Raw genomic sequence first — 19,072 nt, forward strand, 5'->3', positions numbered from 1 at the left:
AAGGACAGTGAAATGTCAATTTGGAAAACAGCGGAATGTGGCTGAGAGCTTCCTATTTCTCTTCAGTAAGTTCATAGCCAGTTCTGGTCACCCTTCTTTCAGAAAGATGTCATTAAACTAGAAAGTGTGCAGAAACGATTTACAAGATGTTGCCCTGGTTCAAGAGACTGAGTTATAGTTTTATTTCTTTATCTGTCTATCTTTATTTATTTATTCATTTATTTATCCATTTATTTCTTTATCTGCTTATTTATTTATTGTTGCGTGTCACGCTGGTGGGTGGGCTTCCCCTCGTGGAAGCCATGATCGGCCGGCCCTCCACTGCTTTTGACAGTCCTCAGATCGCTCTGGGCCTCGCTCGGGCCCGGCGCCTGATGAGGATGCTGCCGCCCCCCCCGCGAGTTGCCGCCCCGCTCCTCTCCTCTCCTCTCTCTCTCTCTCTCCCCCTCCTCTATCCCTCTCTCCCCCCCTCCTCTCTCTCAAAATAATATTGATTTTATATTAATCTTAGGAATTCTTTATCCCTGTGCAGGCGAAGTCATTGAATTTATTCAAAGGAGAGATTGACATTTAAATTGTAGGAGTCGAGGGCTATGGGTGTGTATGGGAGATTGTAGATGAGATCAATGATTTTAGTGAATGGTAAAACAAGCTCAAAGAGGCTGATTGGTCTTTTGCTCATATTTTTATTATGTGTGGGAAGGAACTGCAGTTTCTGTAACTCAGCAGGACAGGCAGCCTCTCTGGAGAAATAGAAAAGGTGACGTTTCGGGTCGAGACTCTTCTGCACTCATGTTTTTATTATGTTCATATGAAGTACAAAAAGAGTTAAGAGCTGCTTTTTTTGGGACGATTAAGCCAGTAAATTATCACCTTTCATTTGTGAATGAGTGGATCTGAATGACTTCACCAGAATGCCTACTATTCAGAGGCAGCCCGACTGTGCTGCTCTCTCACAATGAACTGTATTTTCCTGAATGCTATTTTTAGAAGTGCTGTTTTTCACACTTTGCTGTTCACCCACGGATTTAGCTCAGTTGCAGTTTCAATCTAATAAATATTTTGCTTTTCTTGCCTCCTCAAAGATAACCTTCTTCCCCTGGTACACAGTTGCCCACAACGGGTCATTAGTACGGGGCAACTAATTTGACGCCTCCTGATTGCGCTCCAGAGGGGTGACAGTGGAGATTTCCTTCTTAGTCCAGTTTAGTTTGGACATACAGTGCGTACACAGGCCCTTTGACACATTGAGTCTGCGCCGACCAGTGATCCCCATTACACTAACACTATCCTGCACACATTAGGAACATTTTACAATTTTCCCAAGTCAATTAGCTTACAAACCGTAGATAGACACAAAACTGTCAGAGTGGTCAGTTACCTGAAATGTCAACATGCTCTTGGTGCTGTATTTGAAATTCTACCCCCAATCCAATTATAATTTGGATTGTAATTGAAATTTGAAAATGCACCAACCTCATTTATGTTTGTCAAAAAATGATAAAGGTAAAGATATTGCTTTGGGAGAAAGATCAGAAGCAGGGAATAAATTATCTCGTACAGTTTATACTACTGTGGTCTAAACAGGCATCATGCAATCAGATGTAAACTGCTGGCTTTGCAAAATGGATTCTTTAATATGAGCAGCAAATTAAATTTGTTAGAAATTTAAACCAATTTGGAGCCTCAGGTGGGGATAGGCACTTAAAATCTTGTTGGCTTAAATGTGGGAATGTGGAAATGTGAGAATCTGAAAATCACATGATTCCGCCCATGCAGCATGCAATATTAGTTAATGTTAGTAAGTAAAGAGGTCAAATAATAATCCACAGGAAGAAGGTAGGTATGAAAGAAAGTCAGTTGCAACCTGGTCATAAGTAAGAGGAGCTGAATTAGACCATTCGGCCCATCATGTCTGCTCCGCCATTCAATCATGGCTGATCCATCTATCCCTCCTAATCCCATTATTTTGCCTTCTCTCCTTAACCCCTGACAGCTCTACTATTCAAGAATCTATCTGCCTTAAAAATATCCATTGCTTTGGCCAGCCACAGCCTTCGGTGGCAAAGAATTCCACAGATTCACCACCCTCTGACTAAAGAAATTCCTTTCATCTCCTTCCTAAAGGATCTTCCTTTAATTCTGAGGCTATGACCTCCCACTCATGGAAACATCCTCCCACATCCACTCTATCCAAGCCTTTCACTTTGTCTTACACTTTTACATGAGCCACATCCCCGGTTAGAGAGCAGTCACCTGTCCACCCTTGGGTACTGTTGATATTCAGCCTTTTGAACAGACCAAGAAATTGTAAAGCACTAATTCCCCAGCTATCCTTTGCTAAGATTGATATTCATGGCAAAGGCTGCAATCAGTTAGATGTCCCAAAATGGAGTTACCTTTGTGCCAATCGGATTGAAATGCCTTTCCTAATTTGAGGAAGAACATCCTTATGATTGAGGCAGTGCAGCGTAGGTTCATGAGATTGATCCCTGTGATGGCGGGACTGTCATATGAGGAAAGATTGAGAAGACTAGGCTTATATTCACTGGAGTTTAGAAGGATGAGAGGGGATCTTATAAAAACATATAAAATTATAAAAGGACTGGACAAACTCAATGCAGGAAAAATGTTCCCAATGTTGGGCTAGTCCAGAACCAGGGGCCACTAGAATAAAGGGGAGGCCATTTAAGACTGAGGTGAGAAAAAACATTTTCACCCAGAGAGTTGTGAATTTGTGGAATTCCCTGCCACAGAGGGCATTCAGTGGAGGTCAAATCACTGGATGGATTTAAGAGAGAGTTAGATAGAGCTCAAGGGGCTAGTGAAATCAAGGGATATGGGGAGAAGGTAGGCACGGGTTATTGATTGGGGACGATCAGCCATGATCACAATGAATGGTGGTGCTGGCTCGAAGGGCCGAATGGCCTCCTCCTGCACCTATTTTCAATTTTTATATGTTTCATATTTCAACTCACCTTCCATATATGTGATTATCTGGCAATATTATCCTATTTATTTTACCAAATTTACACAAACTGGTCTCTATTATGCTCCAAACTTTAATGTTCAATCAAATTTAGGGGGTGGCACAATGGCGCAATGATAGAGCTCCTTTCTCACAGTGCCAGGGACCGGGTTCGGTCATGACTGCAAGTCGCTGACTGTGCGGAGATTGTATGTTCTCCCTGTGACCGTGTGGGTTTTCTCTGGGCGCTCCGGTTTCCTCCTACATTCTGAAGACGTGAAGGTTTCTAGGTTAATTGTCCCTTGTGTGTAGGATAGGACTAGTGTATGGGTGATTGCTGGTCGGCGTGGACTTGGTGGGCAGAAGGGCCTGTTTTTATTCTGTATCTCTAAAATTAAAATCTTAAAATAATTCACATTTTAATAGTGATGCATGCACTGATGAATATATTTTTGGGATCTTATCATAAAGCCTACTTTGCTGAGTACAATATTTGCATGAGATGAACACTAAGAATCAGCTAATGTTAATTATTTGCCTTTTGCCTCTTCATTTTAAAATTGTTTACCCTCCGCTCCAAACCATGAAGTTTAGCAGGCAAGGTGCTTTGGTAGTGATTTTCCAATGCCTGTGGATCCCAAGTCTTTACATACAATGGAACAGACCTTGCATTATGAAACTCTCCCCATTGCCCAAAATTGTGGATAGTGGAGACTGCAGAGGAATAGTTCGACAGTAGACTGGTGGCACGGAAGTCGTTTGTGGGGCATGGATCACAGGGAAAGGAGGAAGAGCATTGGTGGTGGGGGAACAGAGGAGAAGAACAGAAGATCAGTGGGGTAGAAAAGGATAAGCAATTAGGAGGGAGAAGAGCAGAGGCCAATGGGAATCTCCAGATCACAGCAACCTCTCAGAAATGTTAGGTAGAACTGCTAGTAACACCGCAGCATAAATAGTTACACACAATTGACTTAATAATATGATTTGCAAACCATTCTCAGCGATCTCTATGTGCATGAACATCATGCTCACACAGAAGCCACACCTTTTCACACAGAAGCCAATTTCCATGCGCTGAGCTCGTGCACCAGGTTTTTAAATAATTCCATTGTGTGGCACACAAACCATTGCACCATGTGATGGGATTTCTGGACCACATCACAATAGTTCCTGTAAGCCTGGAAAAATCACAGCATGTAACGCGGCAGCTGAGGAAGGAGCCCGGGGCTCAGATCACTGGCCTGACGAGGCAAACAAAATGTGGAACAGTTGCAAATTGGCCAGCTGAGCAAGTACTGGACATCAGAAAGCAATGAAAAGTGGAGACCAGTTTTAAACGCAGAGGCAAAAGGAAAATAATGAGCAATAGCCAGTTTTCAATTAGGTCAGTGCATTGTCGTAACTAAGTACAGGAAGTCGCCAGGTAAAGATAGGGTTCTGTCCTGAAAATTGCACATAATTGAACTGTTCGACAGTCAGAAGTTAACAAAAGATTTGTGGGAGAGAATCATAGAAACAGCATCGCTGACACAGTGAGCAAGCGAACAAGTCTGCTCAGTGCTCCCAGTTTTACTCAACTGAAAACAACCCCAAATTGTATGTGAGGGGAGAAGGAACACGTAAAAAATCCCATTCCCACCCAGCAGAAGATGCCAGCTGCTCTGAGCAGCCAGCAAATCCGTCCTCATCCATCCCGCCTGTCTCCCAAACGCTCACTCGTACATACAGGGTGTACATAATTTGGCTATTCCTAAGCCAGGGAGGACCTGTAGCTTACGTGTAATCAAATACATACAGTATGTAACATATTGTTCTTCCTTTGTGTCTAGCTCATGCAAATATTGTACTGAACAAAACAAGTATTCCTATGAGTGCAATTCTATTAAAATTTAAATTATTTTAATCTTTTGTTTGAACATTACAATTTCAATTTGTAATAGAGAGCTCTGAACTGAAATAGACTATATTATTATTGCACTATATTTGTTATTTATTGAACTTTTTCTTTTTTTTTCTCTTTCCCCGTTATGTACTATGTTTACATAATCACATATTCTGTTGTGCTGGAGCAAGTAAGAATTTCATTGTCCCATCCGAGACATATGACAATAAAACACTCTTGACTCTTGATAACAATCTTATTGGCATAATTCATGGAAAATAAAATCAATAGCGTTGCCAGGTCATCACAGATATATTAGGATTTATGACTGTCCTATCCAGATAGGCACAAAGGTCCCTCTATTTTGCAGCATCTCTCCGATTTCACTCTGTGACAGGGATCATTCTTTATGATATTTCAAAGAAAGCTGGAGAATAAATTGCCATTCCCTTGATCAACGCTCACCCCGCAGTCGACTGCACAGAAATGCAAGATTTGGTCAGTTTTAACATGGTTGTTTGTAAGTCGTTGCTGAGGGCAAGGGGTTTTGCATGGGCTGCTAAGGTCTATTGCAGCTTCTGACTCAAGCTGAACAAAAGTGGGTCGTGTTGTAGGTGGTGAAGAAAATTATGCCAAAAATTGCTACAGGACCTTGATCGGTTGGGCAGGTGGGCTGAGGAGTGGTTGATGGAATTTAATATGGAGAAATGTGAGGCGTTTCATTTTTGGATCACAAACATGGGCACAGGAAGATAGGCTGGTCCAAAAGACTTTCATCACATTGGCATTCATCAGTCAGAGTACTGAGCACAGACGTTGGAAGGTCTGTCAAGCTGGAAAGAATGCAGAGAAGATTTACAAGGATGTTGCCAAGACTCGTGGGCCTGAGCTATAGGGAGAGGTTGAGTAGGCTGGGACTCTATGCCTTGGAGCGCAGGAGGATGAAGGGTGATCATATAGAGGTGTACAAAATCATGAAAGGAATAGATTAGGTAAACACACAGTCTCTTGCCTAGAATCGAGGAATCAAGAACCAGAGGACATAGGTTCAAGGTGAAGGGGGAGAGATTTAATAGGAACCTTTGGTTACACAAAGGGTGGTGTGTGTATAGAACAAGCTGCTGGAGGAGGTAGTTGAAGCAGGTACTATCGCAATGTTTAAGAACCATTTAGGTGCATCCATAGATAGGATAGGTTTAAGGGGATATGGGCCAAAAGCAGGCCGGTAGGACTAGTGTGGATGGGACATATGGTCGGCATGGACAAGTTGGGCTGCAGAGCCACATTGTATGACTCTATGACACTAAAAAATATGAAGTCCGGGGTGAGATGAGAGCTACTGCTCTTGACTTTAATATATCACCTGATTGAGTGAGGTATAGAATAGAATAGAATAGAATCTTTAATTGCCACGCAACCAGGGTTGGTGGTATTTGGGTTCGGTACATGATGGTACACTGCTTTTGTTACATACTACTAATAACACAGATCACCGTAATAAAGGGCATCCATACCACATCACAAATCACAAATCTCACCAACAATACATAGTGCAAAAGAACAAACAAAGACCATAGACAAGACACTATATACATCAAAAGTCATATTATTGTCTGATTATTGGACGGAATTGAGAGTTCTTATTGCTGAGGGGAAGAAACTGTTTTTAAAGCGGGTGGTTTTAGTAGCAAGTGACCTGAGGCGCCTCCCCGAAGGGAGAGACTGAAAAAAAGGACACATGATAAATCGGTGAAATCGGACAAGGTAAAAACCAATAAATGGAGATCAAGCGGGATCCTCTCCACTACCTGGCAATTGCATTGCACAGTGGAAGATGGTTGGTTGTGCAGATGGATTCCTCCTTTCTCAGCTTGGGACATTGCTGCAGGAGTCCCTCTTGTATTGTGCTGTGCTCAATCTAATTTAGTTGCCTCATCAATGGTCAATCATTCCAGGCTATGGTCAGAATTGGGGACGGTCACTGATACTTATGGAGGACACCACAGTGCAAGACTAGGGGTATTACGCAGAAGTAAACGGAGGAAGAGCCATTAAGCCATAGACCCACTGCCTGCTATGATAGATGTTAATGATCCCATGCAACTGTTTCGAACCAGAGTAGCAAAGTTATCCCCAGGAAACTGGCCAAGAATTATCCATCGGCACCAAAATAGACCAATGAATGCATTATTACATTCCTACATACAAAGCTTTCCTTGCACAAGTTGGCTGCTGTGTTATCACATTGACTTATCACAAAGGTTCTTTATTGACTTAAAGCATCTGGGATTCATTCAGAACACGCAATCTGTAATATAATTAGAAGTTCTTTGTTCTTTCACCCAGTATGCTGAAGCTGAAACCATAGCTCAACATCACTCTGTTTCGAGTATATCTGAAGGATAAAACTATTTAGTTAGGTTGTCTAGCTTATCGTCATGTGTACCGAGGTACAGTGAAAAGGTTTTTTCTTGCGTGGCTGCAATGAAAAGACTACACATGATTGCAATCAAGCCGTCCACAGTGCACAGATGCAGGATAAAGGGAATAACGTTTAATGCAAGATAAAGTCCGATTAAAGATAGTCCGAGAGTCTTCAATGAGGTAGATGGTGGGTCAGGACCATTCTAGTTGGTGATAGGATGGTTCAGTTGCCTGATAACAGCTGGGAAGAAACTGTTCCTGAATCTGAATGTATTCGTTTTCACACTTCTGTACCTATTGCCTGAAGGGAGACGGGAGGAAAGGGATTGTCAGGGGTGAAATTATGCTGGTGGCCTTGCCGAGGCAGCATGAACTGTAAATGGAGTCAATGGAAGGGAGTTTGGTTTACGTGATGGTCTGGGCTGCGGCCACAATTCTCGGCAATTTCTTGCTGTCTTGGATGTTTGTAAACCTTGCTGTGATGCATCCTGTAAAATGCTTTTTACACTTGTAAAAAGCATTTGTAGAAGTTGGTGAGAGTTGTTGGGGACATGCCGAACTTCCTAAGCCTTCTAAGGAAGTGGAGGCATTGGTGTGCTTTCTTGGCTTTGATATGACTGGTCCAGGCCAGGTTGCTGGTGATATTTACCCCGAGGAACTTGAACCTATTTTGTTGTTCGCCGTAAACCGGTCAAACTTAAACAATTGAGTGTTTCAGTCACAAGCGTTTTCTTTCCTTCGCAATCTACTATTGCACCAAATACTTGGAAAAACTAAGCAGTGCCAAACTTCTTGAAATTTAAATGTCACATTAGCACAATGTGGAATTGTTATAGTGGTACATAGTTTAATTAACAATCTAATTTTCCAGCAATTAACTTTGCTCTTTTAAGTGCAGTTAAATATGTTGCCTTTGGCTGCAAGCCTTAACTGAAAGAAAATCCCACAAAAGTTTGCTTTTATTTTAAAATTATCACATCAGCCCAGCTTTAGATAGAAGTCTATTTGTAGCCTTAGCACGATAAGGGTCTGTGTTGGAAAAACTGACAGGAAACCAAGTGTTTAGCAGTGAAACAGAGACCTCGTTGCAGGGTGATATATTTCTGCACAGAGCTATTCAAATTAAATTTAAAATAATTGATCATTTGGATTATTTCCATTACGTTTATGACCTCTGACACTTATCTGGCAAGTTTATGCCTGATTTTGACCGATAGGTTCTGGTAGCTAAAATGTCTAACTGATGGAAGTAGGAAAATTATACTCTTTATGTCTTTAAGCTGATTCAGTGCTGCAGAAGTGAAACCTTTTTAACGTGTTAACTTCAAATACAATGAGCATTTTAAATAGGAAAATGCAAAAGATTTTTTTGTTAAAGCTGTGAATTTGTCACTTTATATCTGAAGGCACAGATAGTGTTTAACCAACTGAAAGTCACAACATTAGAAAACCAGAAGCCTCTAGGTCACACATTCAAAGAAAGATTTATCACCCACATGTTTGTAACGTGTTAAGATTTCTAGACGTTAATATTTAGTTCTTATTGAATTTCTATTTAAATTTGGAATTGCCATTTAATTAGTAGAATTAAATTAGCATTCCCTTTTTCATTTTCCTTTATCCCTTTTTCAGTTAGCTGGTTATGGGGGTCATCTATTGATTAGGCTGTGAAGATGGCTATCAAGAATTATAGTAGAATTTCGATCAGCTGGAAAAGTGGTCTGGGGAGCGTTTCATTTGAATAATTGGGAGGTGTTGCAATTTGGGAAGTCAACCCCGGGCTGGGCTTTGAGAGAGAACAGTGCAATGTTGTAGAGCAGAGAGATCAAGGAGTACAAATCCACAGTTCCCTAAAATGGCATCGCATTTAACTACGGCGGCTTTTGGCGCGCTGGCCTTCAAACAGTGTGGAAACAGGCCCAACTTGCCCACACTGACCAACATGCCCCAACTGCACTAGTCCCTGCCTGCGTTTGGCCCATATCCCTCTAAACCTATCATATCCATGAACTTTTAAAAATCCAAATGTTTTTTTTTTAATTGTGATATTACCTGCCTCAACTACCTACTCTGGCAGCTCATTCCATATGCCTACCACCCTTTGTGTGAAAAAGACTATTTGGATTCAGACAAAGAATTAAGGGATGATAAAAATCAAGCTATCTGATTGATGCTGGTAGATGCAGAGATACAAGTTCTTCTGACGAGGGGAATTAAGAGTAAGGAAAAATTGTTAACTTTAGAGCCCGGTCATTTAGAAACAAAATTGCAAGCTATTATTCACACAAATTATAATCAAATTCAAACCTCCTTCTGCAAAAGGCTGAGGACACATACAAGACGTTAATGAGGCCACATTTGGAGTACTGTGTTCAAATCTAGTCGCTCTGCCATTGAAAAGAGTGCAGAGAAGATTTACAAGGAAGTTGCCAGGACCCGAGACCCTGAACTATAGGGAGAGGTTGGCAGGCTTGGACTTTATCCTTCGGATCATATGACGATGAGGGGTGATCTTTTAGAGGTGTATAAAAACATGAGGGGAGTAGATAGAGTAAATGCGCAGTCTTTTACCCAGAGTAGGGGAATCAAGAACCAGAGGACATAGGTTTGAGAGTGGAAAGATTTAATAGGAACCTGAGGGGCAATTTTTTCACACAGAGGATGGTGGGTTTATGGAACGTGGTGCCAGTGGAGGTACTATACTAATCTTTAATAGACATTTATACAGGTATTACATGCATATGGATAGGAAAGGTTTATAGGGTTATGGACCGAGTGCAGGCAGGTTAAGAGGCCTGTCCCACTGAGGCGACTCTTTAGGCGACTGCCAGGGACTAGTTTTAATGGAAATCGCCTAAATGGGACAGGCCCATAAGAGTTCTGTAGATGGCCCATCACAGTCGGCATGGGCAAGTTGGGCACAAGGACCCATTTCCGTGCTGTATCACCCTATGACTATACAACCCTATGACTTCATTTGTACCTTACAGGTCTGTGATCAGTAGGTGTTATTCGTATGTAACTGAAGTAGGTAATGGATTAGCAATCTAGTTCAACTGTAAATGGCAGAGTAACTAACATTGTCTACTCGTATTCCTATATTCATAAATAGCCCCAAATTACATCTTCTCCAGTCAGTGGCTGCTACTAAAGCTATACCTTCAGTTAACTATTTCAACCCAATAATCTCAATTTTCAGGCTTCTGTACAAATACATTTTAACAAGGGTACAAAGAGCTACAGGTTCACATATGCAAACCTTCAAAGACAGCTGGATAGGTTGATAAAAACCTATTTTTAAAATAAAACTGGAGGCAGAGCATGCAAAAACAAACCTTTACAAATCCGTGCACTGGTCGCAGTTAGGATTCTGTGCCCAGTTCTGTGCATAGATTTAAACTAGTGGGCAAAGAAACCGGAGAGAAAATCAGCTTTCTTCTTAAACAAAAGGTACAGTAATAATCTGGAATGCACGGACTGAAAAAGTAGATTAATTGGTGATGTTCTCAAGGATCTGGAAAAACAGTGGTTTCTTGCCCAGAAAGGGTGATAGGATGGAGCAGGTGCTCCAGACTGGTATTCATAGTGTATACAAGCCATCCTCTACCCATCGCTAACATTCTGATTTATATTTAGTCCTATTGCTACAGATATCGTTGTGCTGCTCGAAGTCAGAACACTCCAGACAGCTCTGCATCCAACTTGGGTTTCCGCTGTGCTGCCGACCAATTGCCCGACTACCTGAAGTGATTTCTTTCCGGAGAACTGTCAGGAATCCAAAGATCAAACATAAATAATAACTGAAAATGTACAAAATACATGTTGAATGGATCTGCCTTTAAAGAAGCCAGCAGCCAAAACTTACTGAATGATCCATAAACTGATCCCAGCCACTGATCTTTCTGATTAGATATTTTACATTTAAAATGTACAGTGCCAATAACATTAGTCACCAGCCTCACTCACTCTGGAACTCTCTCAAGTACGATTCTGCCTTTATTAATGATGCAAGAAAATAAATCAACTGGCTCAGAAACATGATCACACATCCCAATATGGAATAGCACAGTAAATTAATTTCGAACCATTTTTGGCCCAAACGTTTATAATGTTGATAGAAGGAAAGATGTCTGCTCTTCATTTCACCCTGAGATCAAATATTCCGGTGGAGATCTCTTGGCAATCTGATGAAGGGTCTCAACCCGAAAAGTCACCTATTCCTTTTCTCCAGAGAAGCTGCCTGGTCCGCTGAGTTACTCCAGCATCTTGTGTCTATTTTTGATCGTCTTGATTATTTTACAACTGGTAAATCGAAACAACACAAGATTAGATCTCAGGTACTGCCTTAGCGTGTTTCAAAGCTTCTCCCAGCCCAAGAATAATTTTAAGTGCAGTCACTTATAATGCAGGAAAAATGCCGCAGAAAAATCACACAAATGGCAGTTTATTGAAGAATAGATGTAAGCTGAAATTTGCAGCTACTCTTAAGATGAGATCTTTCACTTCCACCCAGGTTGGTTCAGTGTCTCATCTCAAAGCCTGCACGGCTGAATTATATACACGCCAGATTATGCGTGGATGGTGAAGCACATTTTCTTTGATGAAGAGGTGAGAGTCCTAGCACCGAGCCTGTGGTGATCATTGTCAAGGTGCTCTGGAGCTGTAGGTTCCTACCCCCAGTGTTGCTCACCAGCCTCAGGCGACTAGGGTGAATGTACAGCAAGAACCATGTCCTCAGGGATCATAGGGCAGAGCTTTAACATTAGACGAGTAGTAACCAATAAAGATATTTGCTTGCCTTATAAAACAAAAGGTGATGAGTACCTCTCTTATAGTTTCACAAGTGATACAATAATTTCAAGATAAGCAGGAATACTTCCTAGTTACTATCTTCAATATTTTTTATGGAAGGCTTTATTATCAAATAAGTAATAATGTACTATCAGAAATTGAGTTTCAGTGACCAAAGTTATAAGTATTTTTAATACTACAGGGAAGAATCCCTAATTTGGCCATATACTGGCTATTGTTGACATTTAATTTATATTTAAACTATTGTCAAGTGTGTGTTGAAACTATGTGCTTTTATCCATGAGAAACTAGGTTTCGTCATAGCATTAAAGACTGAATCATTCATTTTACAAGAGTATTGTGCCTGTGCCTTTATTCAGGAGTCATGCTTAAATGTATTGATCCTCAAGATCTTATACAGGGTAATCACTTATTATTTCCAGAATGCTTTAAGGTAAGTTAATATTAGAATGTTCTGAGAAGATGCACTGATCAAACTATTCCAACATTTTTTAAGTTTGCACATGTGTAATATATGTGTATAATAAACTGAATCTTTAACTGGATAGTTAGAATCATACAATTACTGTTACACAGAACGCCACTCTGTTCATTCTACCCTTACCTGTTTTGGGACGACAGATGGCACAATGGGCTAAGTGTTCGTCTGGCAACCGGAAGGTAGCCGGTTCGAATCCCGCTTGGAGTGCATACTGTCGTTGTGTCCTTGGGCAAGACACTTCACCCACCTTTGCCTGTGTGTGAATGTGTGTGAGTGATTGGTGGTGGTCGGAGGGGCCGTAGGCGCAGGTTGGCAGCCACGCTTCCGTCAGTCTGCCCCAGGGCAGCTGTGGCTACAGAAGTAGCTTACCACCACCGAGTGTGACTGAGGAGTGAATGAATAATGCGATGTAAAGCGCCTTGAGTATTAGAAAGGCGCTATATAAATCCCATCCATTATTATTATTATTACCTGGATCACAATAGGAGATAAACAATGCATTTTTATTATTCTCACTATGCGAACAACACTTTGCTACAATGGTAACAATTTTTAAATCTACCAACATATTTTCCACCTTTTGAACTTAAGCAATTATTTAATATGATTTTATTTATGATCGTTTGGCAAGAAATAAAATATGAATGACTTTCATACGGTCATAAGTGATAGGAGTAGAATTAGGCCATTTGACCCATCAAGTCTACTACGCCATTCAATCATGGCTGATCTATCTCTCCTTCCTAACCCCATTCTCCTGCTTTCTCCCCACAACCTCTAACACCTGTACTAATCAAGAATCTATATCTCTACCTTAAAAATATCCACTGAATCAATTTCCTATTGATCGTTACCATTATCAATTTCCTTTTATTCTGATGCTATGACCTCTGGTCCTAGACTATCCCACTAGTGGAAAGATCATAAGTGGGCCAGGCAGCATCTGTGGAGGACATGGATAGGTGACATTTTGGTTCAGATCTCTTCTTCACGAGAGAGAATAGGGTACAGGAAAATACGTGGGAGAGGAGAACTGATGGGATTGCTCAGAGAGCAAGTATAGACTTAATAGGCTCATTCTGAGTCATTCAAATTTGTCCATTTGATAGTGCTTTTAGGAATGACTGCTGCATCGATGTTTCAGTGAGTTCGCTGACTAATTTACTGGTATGTGCATACTCATTGGACACTCCTGAGTCTGATCACTGGCTGGTGTTGTGTTGGTCATCAAGGTGGGATAACAGCATAACCAATGCTGGATTTGATTTAGTTACACTGAGCTAAACTGTCCAGAACTGGAATGGGGCATGTTATTCTGTTTACTATGCATCAAGCTCTGCTGGAGAACATGACAACAGAGATTTGGCTGGTATAACTTGGCCGACATTCAAGAGAAAACATTCCAAGTCTATCCTACCTCTCACTGTTGCTGAGACCCTCTAATCCAGGCAGCATTCTGGTAAACCACCTCTGCACCCTCTCCAAACTCTCCACATCTTTGCTGTTGTCAGACAACCTGAACTGCGTGCAATACTCCAAATGCAGCCTAACCAAAAGTCCTTTTGTGCTGCATCGTAACTTCCTGACTCTTATATTCAGTGGCCTTAGCAATGAAGGAAAACATACCATATGTCTTTTGTACCACCCTATCTACTTGTGCGACCACCTTTAGTGAGCAGTGAACTTGGCTGCCTGATCACTGAGTTACTCCAGCATTTTGGTGTCTTTTGTTGTAAACCAGCAGGTACGAAAACAACATTTAAAAGATATTTGGTCAGGTGCATGGACGGGAAAGGTTTAAGAGGGATATGGCCAGGTGGAACTAATGTTTTTCACACAGAGAGCGGTGAATCTCTGGAATTCTCTGCCACAGAAGGTAGTTGAGGCCAGTTCATTGGCTATATTTAAGAGGGAGTTGTGGCTAAAGGGATCAGGGGGTATGGAGAGAAGGCAGGTACAGGATACTGAGTTGGATGATCAGCCATGATCATATTGAATGGCGGTGCAGGCTCGAAGGGCCAAATGGCCTACTCCTGCACCTATTTTCTATGTTTCTATGTTAAAGGGGGCATCTTGGTTGGCATGGGCAATTTGGGCCGAAGGGCCCGTTTCTGTGCTGTATGATACTATGACTGTTTATATCTACTTCACTGAATGACTTGCTACCTGATACTTGAACATAACCAAGGCATGCTCAAGGATTGGCCTTTTGGGTGAAGTGATGGATGGCTGTTAAAAACCTGCTTCAGGGAAAGGGAAGAAGAATTCAAGACTGTAATCACTGCATTGCGCCGCAGGAGAAAACAGAATCTGGGCAATATATTTTCTCTGCTATCTGAGGGATTTATCATCTTAATAAACTATGCGAATAAAGGAAGAATGGAGAAGCAGGCAGTTCTATAAATACAAGGATTGCCTTGAGATCCACAAATGATCTCATCAGAAATGATGTGTTACTGGACTGCTTTTATCAGCCAGAAAACACATACCGGTAAGTAACCCTTTGAATGAAACACTGCTCCACTTATTTTAAGAGTTTCTAAACACTTTTTTAAACACATTCTTCCTTTCCACTGCTGTTCAATTCGACCACTACTAAGACCCTGTGAGTGCTCCTCAATAAGTATTGATTAGAAAGTATGGTTAGAAAATAGCTAATTTCTCTGTGAAGTATAACCCTCCCAGCCACCGTATAATCTTGACATGAGGTCACTGCAGCTGTTTTGGTCAGCTGGATGGCACAGTGGCGCAGCGGTAGAGTTGCTGCCAGACCAGCACGAGAGACCCAGGTTTGTTCCTGACTAGGGTTTTCCTGTACAAAGTTTGTATGTTCTCCCTATGACCACGTGGGTTTTCTCTGGGTGCTCCAGTTTCTTCCCACATTACAAAGACGTACAGGTTTGTAGGATAATTGGTTTCAGTCAAATTGTAAAATTGTCCCCAGCGTGTAGGATAGAGCTAGTGTATAAGGATCGCTGTTCGGCACGAACTCAGTGGGCTGAAGGGCCTGTTTCCACACTGTATCTCTGAAGTCTAAAATCTAAAGCTGGATTCCTCATTTGGGCGAAACTATTCTAAAATTATCTCCTGTTTTTTCCTGATATGTGCTAATAAATCTTACCAGAGAAGTGTTAGACTGTGGGTAACTGTTTTATTGGCTCGTTCATTTCCTTTAGACAAACAGACCCATTGCCTTCCCTTAAAATCACCAGGTCTAAGTTTTTTTTATTGTTTTTGTAGCTTAGAAGCAGTAAAATATGCTGAACGTCAGGCAATTAATCCTTCAGCGTTCTGAAACCTGACTTCATTTGTAAAGCATAAAATAAACAAAAATATCTTGGCACTCAGTGCTCACTTTACCAAGACAGATAAAATGCTCCATGTATGGAACATAAAGTCATTCACTACAACTGGTCATTCAGCTCCACGTATCCATGCCAGTTCCTTCTAAGCAAACAATTCAGTCCTATTCCTCTGATTTTTCTCCGCCGCCATACAATGTTCCCTCAAATGCCTATTCAATTCTCTTTTGAAAACCTTGAATGAATCTGTTCCTACTTTCCTTGCAAGTGAAGTGCACAACATAACCTGCTTCTGTATAAACAGGTTTTATCTCCCACTGCCTCTCTCCCGTCACGCCCAGCCCAAGGGTTTTTGTTCATTACTTTGAATTGTTATCTCTTCATTGTGTGGGCGGCGCGACCGACGTTGCAGCGGCCTCTGCAGTCCGTCTATCTTTTTATTTTTGTCCTGTTCAATGTATATTATATTGTTTTTAGCTGTGTAAATGTGGGGGGGGCGGGGGAAACTTTTAAATCTCTTCCCTATACGGGGGACCCAAACTTTTCCCTGTCGGGTCTTCGTTGTCGTTGGGCCCTAGCACTGTGAGGCGGCCTCCAACCGGAACGACCTGGGGGCTCCAGTCGCAGGGCTTGCGGACTTAACATCGTGGGTCTGGCCGGCTTTGGAGCGTGGAGAGCTGTGGTGACGCGCGGCTGCGACCCGACTCCAGAGCTCGGAGGCTCCAGTCGCAGGTCCGGTGGATGGTGACATCGGGAGCTCGCTGGTCCCTGGTGGGATTCCGCTTTTCGCAGCTCCCGCAACGGCAGCTTCTCCAGCCCGAGTTGCGGGGTTGAAAATGACTCGGAGCGGGGCCCTACATCGCCCGGTGCGGCTTTAATGGCTGCGGGACTTGCCATCACCCGCCGGGGGCTCCAACATTAAGATCCGGAGTGGGGCCTTACATCGCCCGGCGCTGCCTTAACGGCCACGGACTTGCCATCGCCCGCCGGGGGCTTTAACATCGGGAGAAGAGAAGAAGGGGAGAGACATGACTTTGCCTTCCATCACAATGAGGAGGTTCACTGTGATGGATTTTTGTGTAAATTGTGTTGGTTTGTGTCTTGGTGCTTTTCTTGTTGTATGACTAGAAACCAAATTTTGTTTGAACTTCATTTTAGGTTCAAATGACAATAAATAAATTATATAATTGTCAAACAATCCACTGAAGGGAACAGTTGTATATTTACTCTGCAGTGCCCTCCATAATGTTTGGGACATAGATCCATCAATTATTTATTTGCCTCGGTACGTGAACGCTCTTTCTTTGACTGGAAACTGTTAGGTCCATTGCTGTTGGCAGTTTATATCAATGATTTGGATGAGAATATGCAAGGCATGATTACTAAGTTTGCAGATAACACTAAAAGGGTGTTTTCGTACATAGCAAAAATGGTTATAAAAATTACAGCAGGATCTCGATCAGCTGGGCAAGTGGACTGAGGAAGACAGAACTGAGGAAGTGACTGGTGGACAAGTGGACTGAGAAATAGTTAATGTAGTTGAGGCAGATACTATAACAACTTTTAAGACATTTCTACAGGTATCTTGATATGAAAGGTTCAGAGGGATATGGACCGAACGTGGGATGGTGGGACTAGTGTAGATGGGATATCTTGGTCGGTGTGGGTAAGTTGGGCCAAAAGACCTACTTCTGTGCTGCATGCCTCTCTGAATTTGTTGAAAAAGTAGGTCGAAAACTGATTAGGAGCTGGATTAATTAGCAAAATATTTTTGTTCAGGTTTCGGACTTGCTTTCAGATTTTTGCTGATGAGATACTGCTGGCCAGTTTTCTGTGTTTTGCAAACCTGTAGCTTCCTCTCATTGTGTGCTCCATGAAGAGGCAGTAATTTCCATGATGACGATATGGCCACTCAATAGGAGGTTAACACTGCAAATTTCCAATGCAAACCTGGCATTGTACTAAAACTGAATGAACTACTTTACAAATATTTGATAGACATACCTGTGTTGACCTGACTATTTCAGTCTTCTCTCATGGGGCTGCTGAAACTGGTGCTTGGTGTTATTTGGGGAATGTGGGACAGTATCTAACGGAATTAAACAGCCCAGTGCCCCACATCTCTTCAGCACGGTTATCAATCATTTCCAGCACACAGTTATGAAGAGGGTTATTTTCTTTCATTGGCACATCACCTTTTCCAGAAATAATGAGCTTTGATTGAAAAGCACTGATTTCACATCCTTAAACATTTACAATTTATAAGATTAAAAGTTAGAAGAAATAATGTACCTATAATTAAAAACATCCCTATACCTGTTATCTCATGATGAGTTACAAAGCAAACTAAATCTTAAGTGTTGTAGGTGCGTGAGATACTGATACCATATTCATAGTAGTGTACATGTCTTGGTCTTAAAGGAAGGGAAGGTTGAGTCATAGCAATATTTATGTGACTGAATGGCCTAGATAAGGAGCAGGCTCCCCAGAGATATGGTGAAAGCAGTAAGCATCATTCCAGTTGACTGCATATTAGTTAGACTTCATTCACAAAAACCTCTCAACTACAACAGGCAGTAGTTTGTGACAGCTGTGATAAGTGTGTCTTATTTTGTGTGAGACAAATGAGAGTGGACCCATGATCTCCAATGTTCTGCAACACTAGGTCCTCAGGTCCCTGGTGATCGTAGACTGATTGCTTAAGTTGTGCTTAAGTTAACCTCTTCATTATGGTTTGTCATACGAATAGCAAGATGGATGGGTCGCTTTTTCATATCTAACAATTCCAATGTTCTCAGGTGGGTTTGCAGCGAGATCTATTTATAATTTATCGGAGAAAGAATCGCAGAGACATCCTGGACAAGCATGCTTCAATGGAGATTGAGTAGCCACAGATACAGCCTTGACAACACTACTTTAACCACACGCATTAAATCAAGTAGCGAGTGCCTTACTACACTCAAGTGGTATATTCCAGTGTGTACTTAACAACATGTAGCATTCACTAACCAAGTAGTTGACAAGTCAAAGCAATTTAAAAAAAACACATACATGTGATTTAACATTTTATCAACAAAAGGTTAACTTTTATGTGTATACACCATGCAAGATGGGTACTGGAATCCCATGATGAACAGGGGATGTTTCCCATTACTTTTTATTAATTAACTGCATGGTGGAAGGTGTCTTTGACAACGATGAAT

The 19,072-nt window shown here is 41.6% G+C and overlaps 1 protein-coding gene and 1 long non-coding RNA gene across 3 annotated transcripts in view; one reads left to right on the plus strand and one right to left on the minus strand.

The window, feature by feature from the left end:
• sumf1 (sulfatase modifying factor 1) overlaps positions 1-12,415 on the plus strand; it is a 107,982-nt gene extending 95,567 nt beyond the window's left edge. For both annotated transcript variants that reach the window (XM_033036761.1, XM_033036762.1), the window contains one exon: positions 10,911-12,415. In XM_033036761.1, coding sequence (XP_032892652.1) covers positions 10,911-11,024 — 114 coding nt within the window. In that variant the 3' untranslated portion in view covers positions 11,025-12,415. The remainder of the gene's footprint in view (positions 1-10,910) is intronic.
• Positions 110-18,838, minus strand: LOC116983148. The gene is made up of 3 exons (XR_004414624.1): positions 18,829-18,838; positions 5,497-5,501; positions 110-154 (listed from the first exon to the last, which is right to left on the minus strand). It is a non-coding gene; the product is annotated as an uncharacterized LOC116983148 (long non-coding RNA).
• Positions 18,839-19,072: the final 234 nt, after the last annotated feature.

The sequence above is a fragment of the Amblyraja radiata genome, chromosome 18 (genome assembly GCF_010909765.2).
Source record: "Amblyraja radiata isolate CabotCenter1 chromosome 18, sAmbRad1.1.pri, whole genome shotgun sequence".
In the NCBI taxonomy this organism is placed as follows: Eukaryota; Metazoa; Chordata; class Chondrichthyes; order Rajiformes; family Rajidae; genus Amblyraja; species Amblyraja radiata.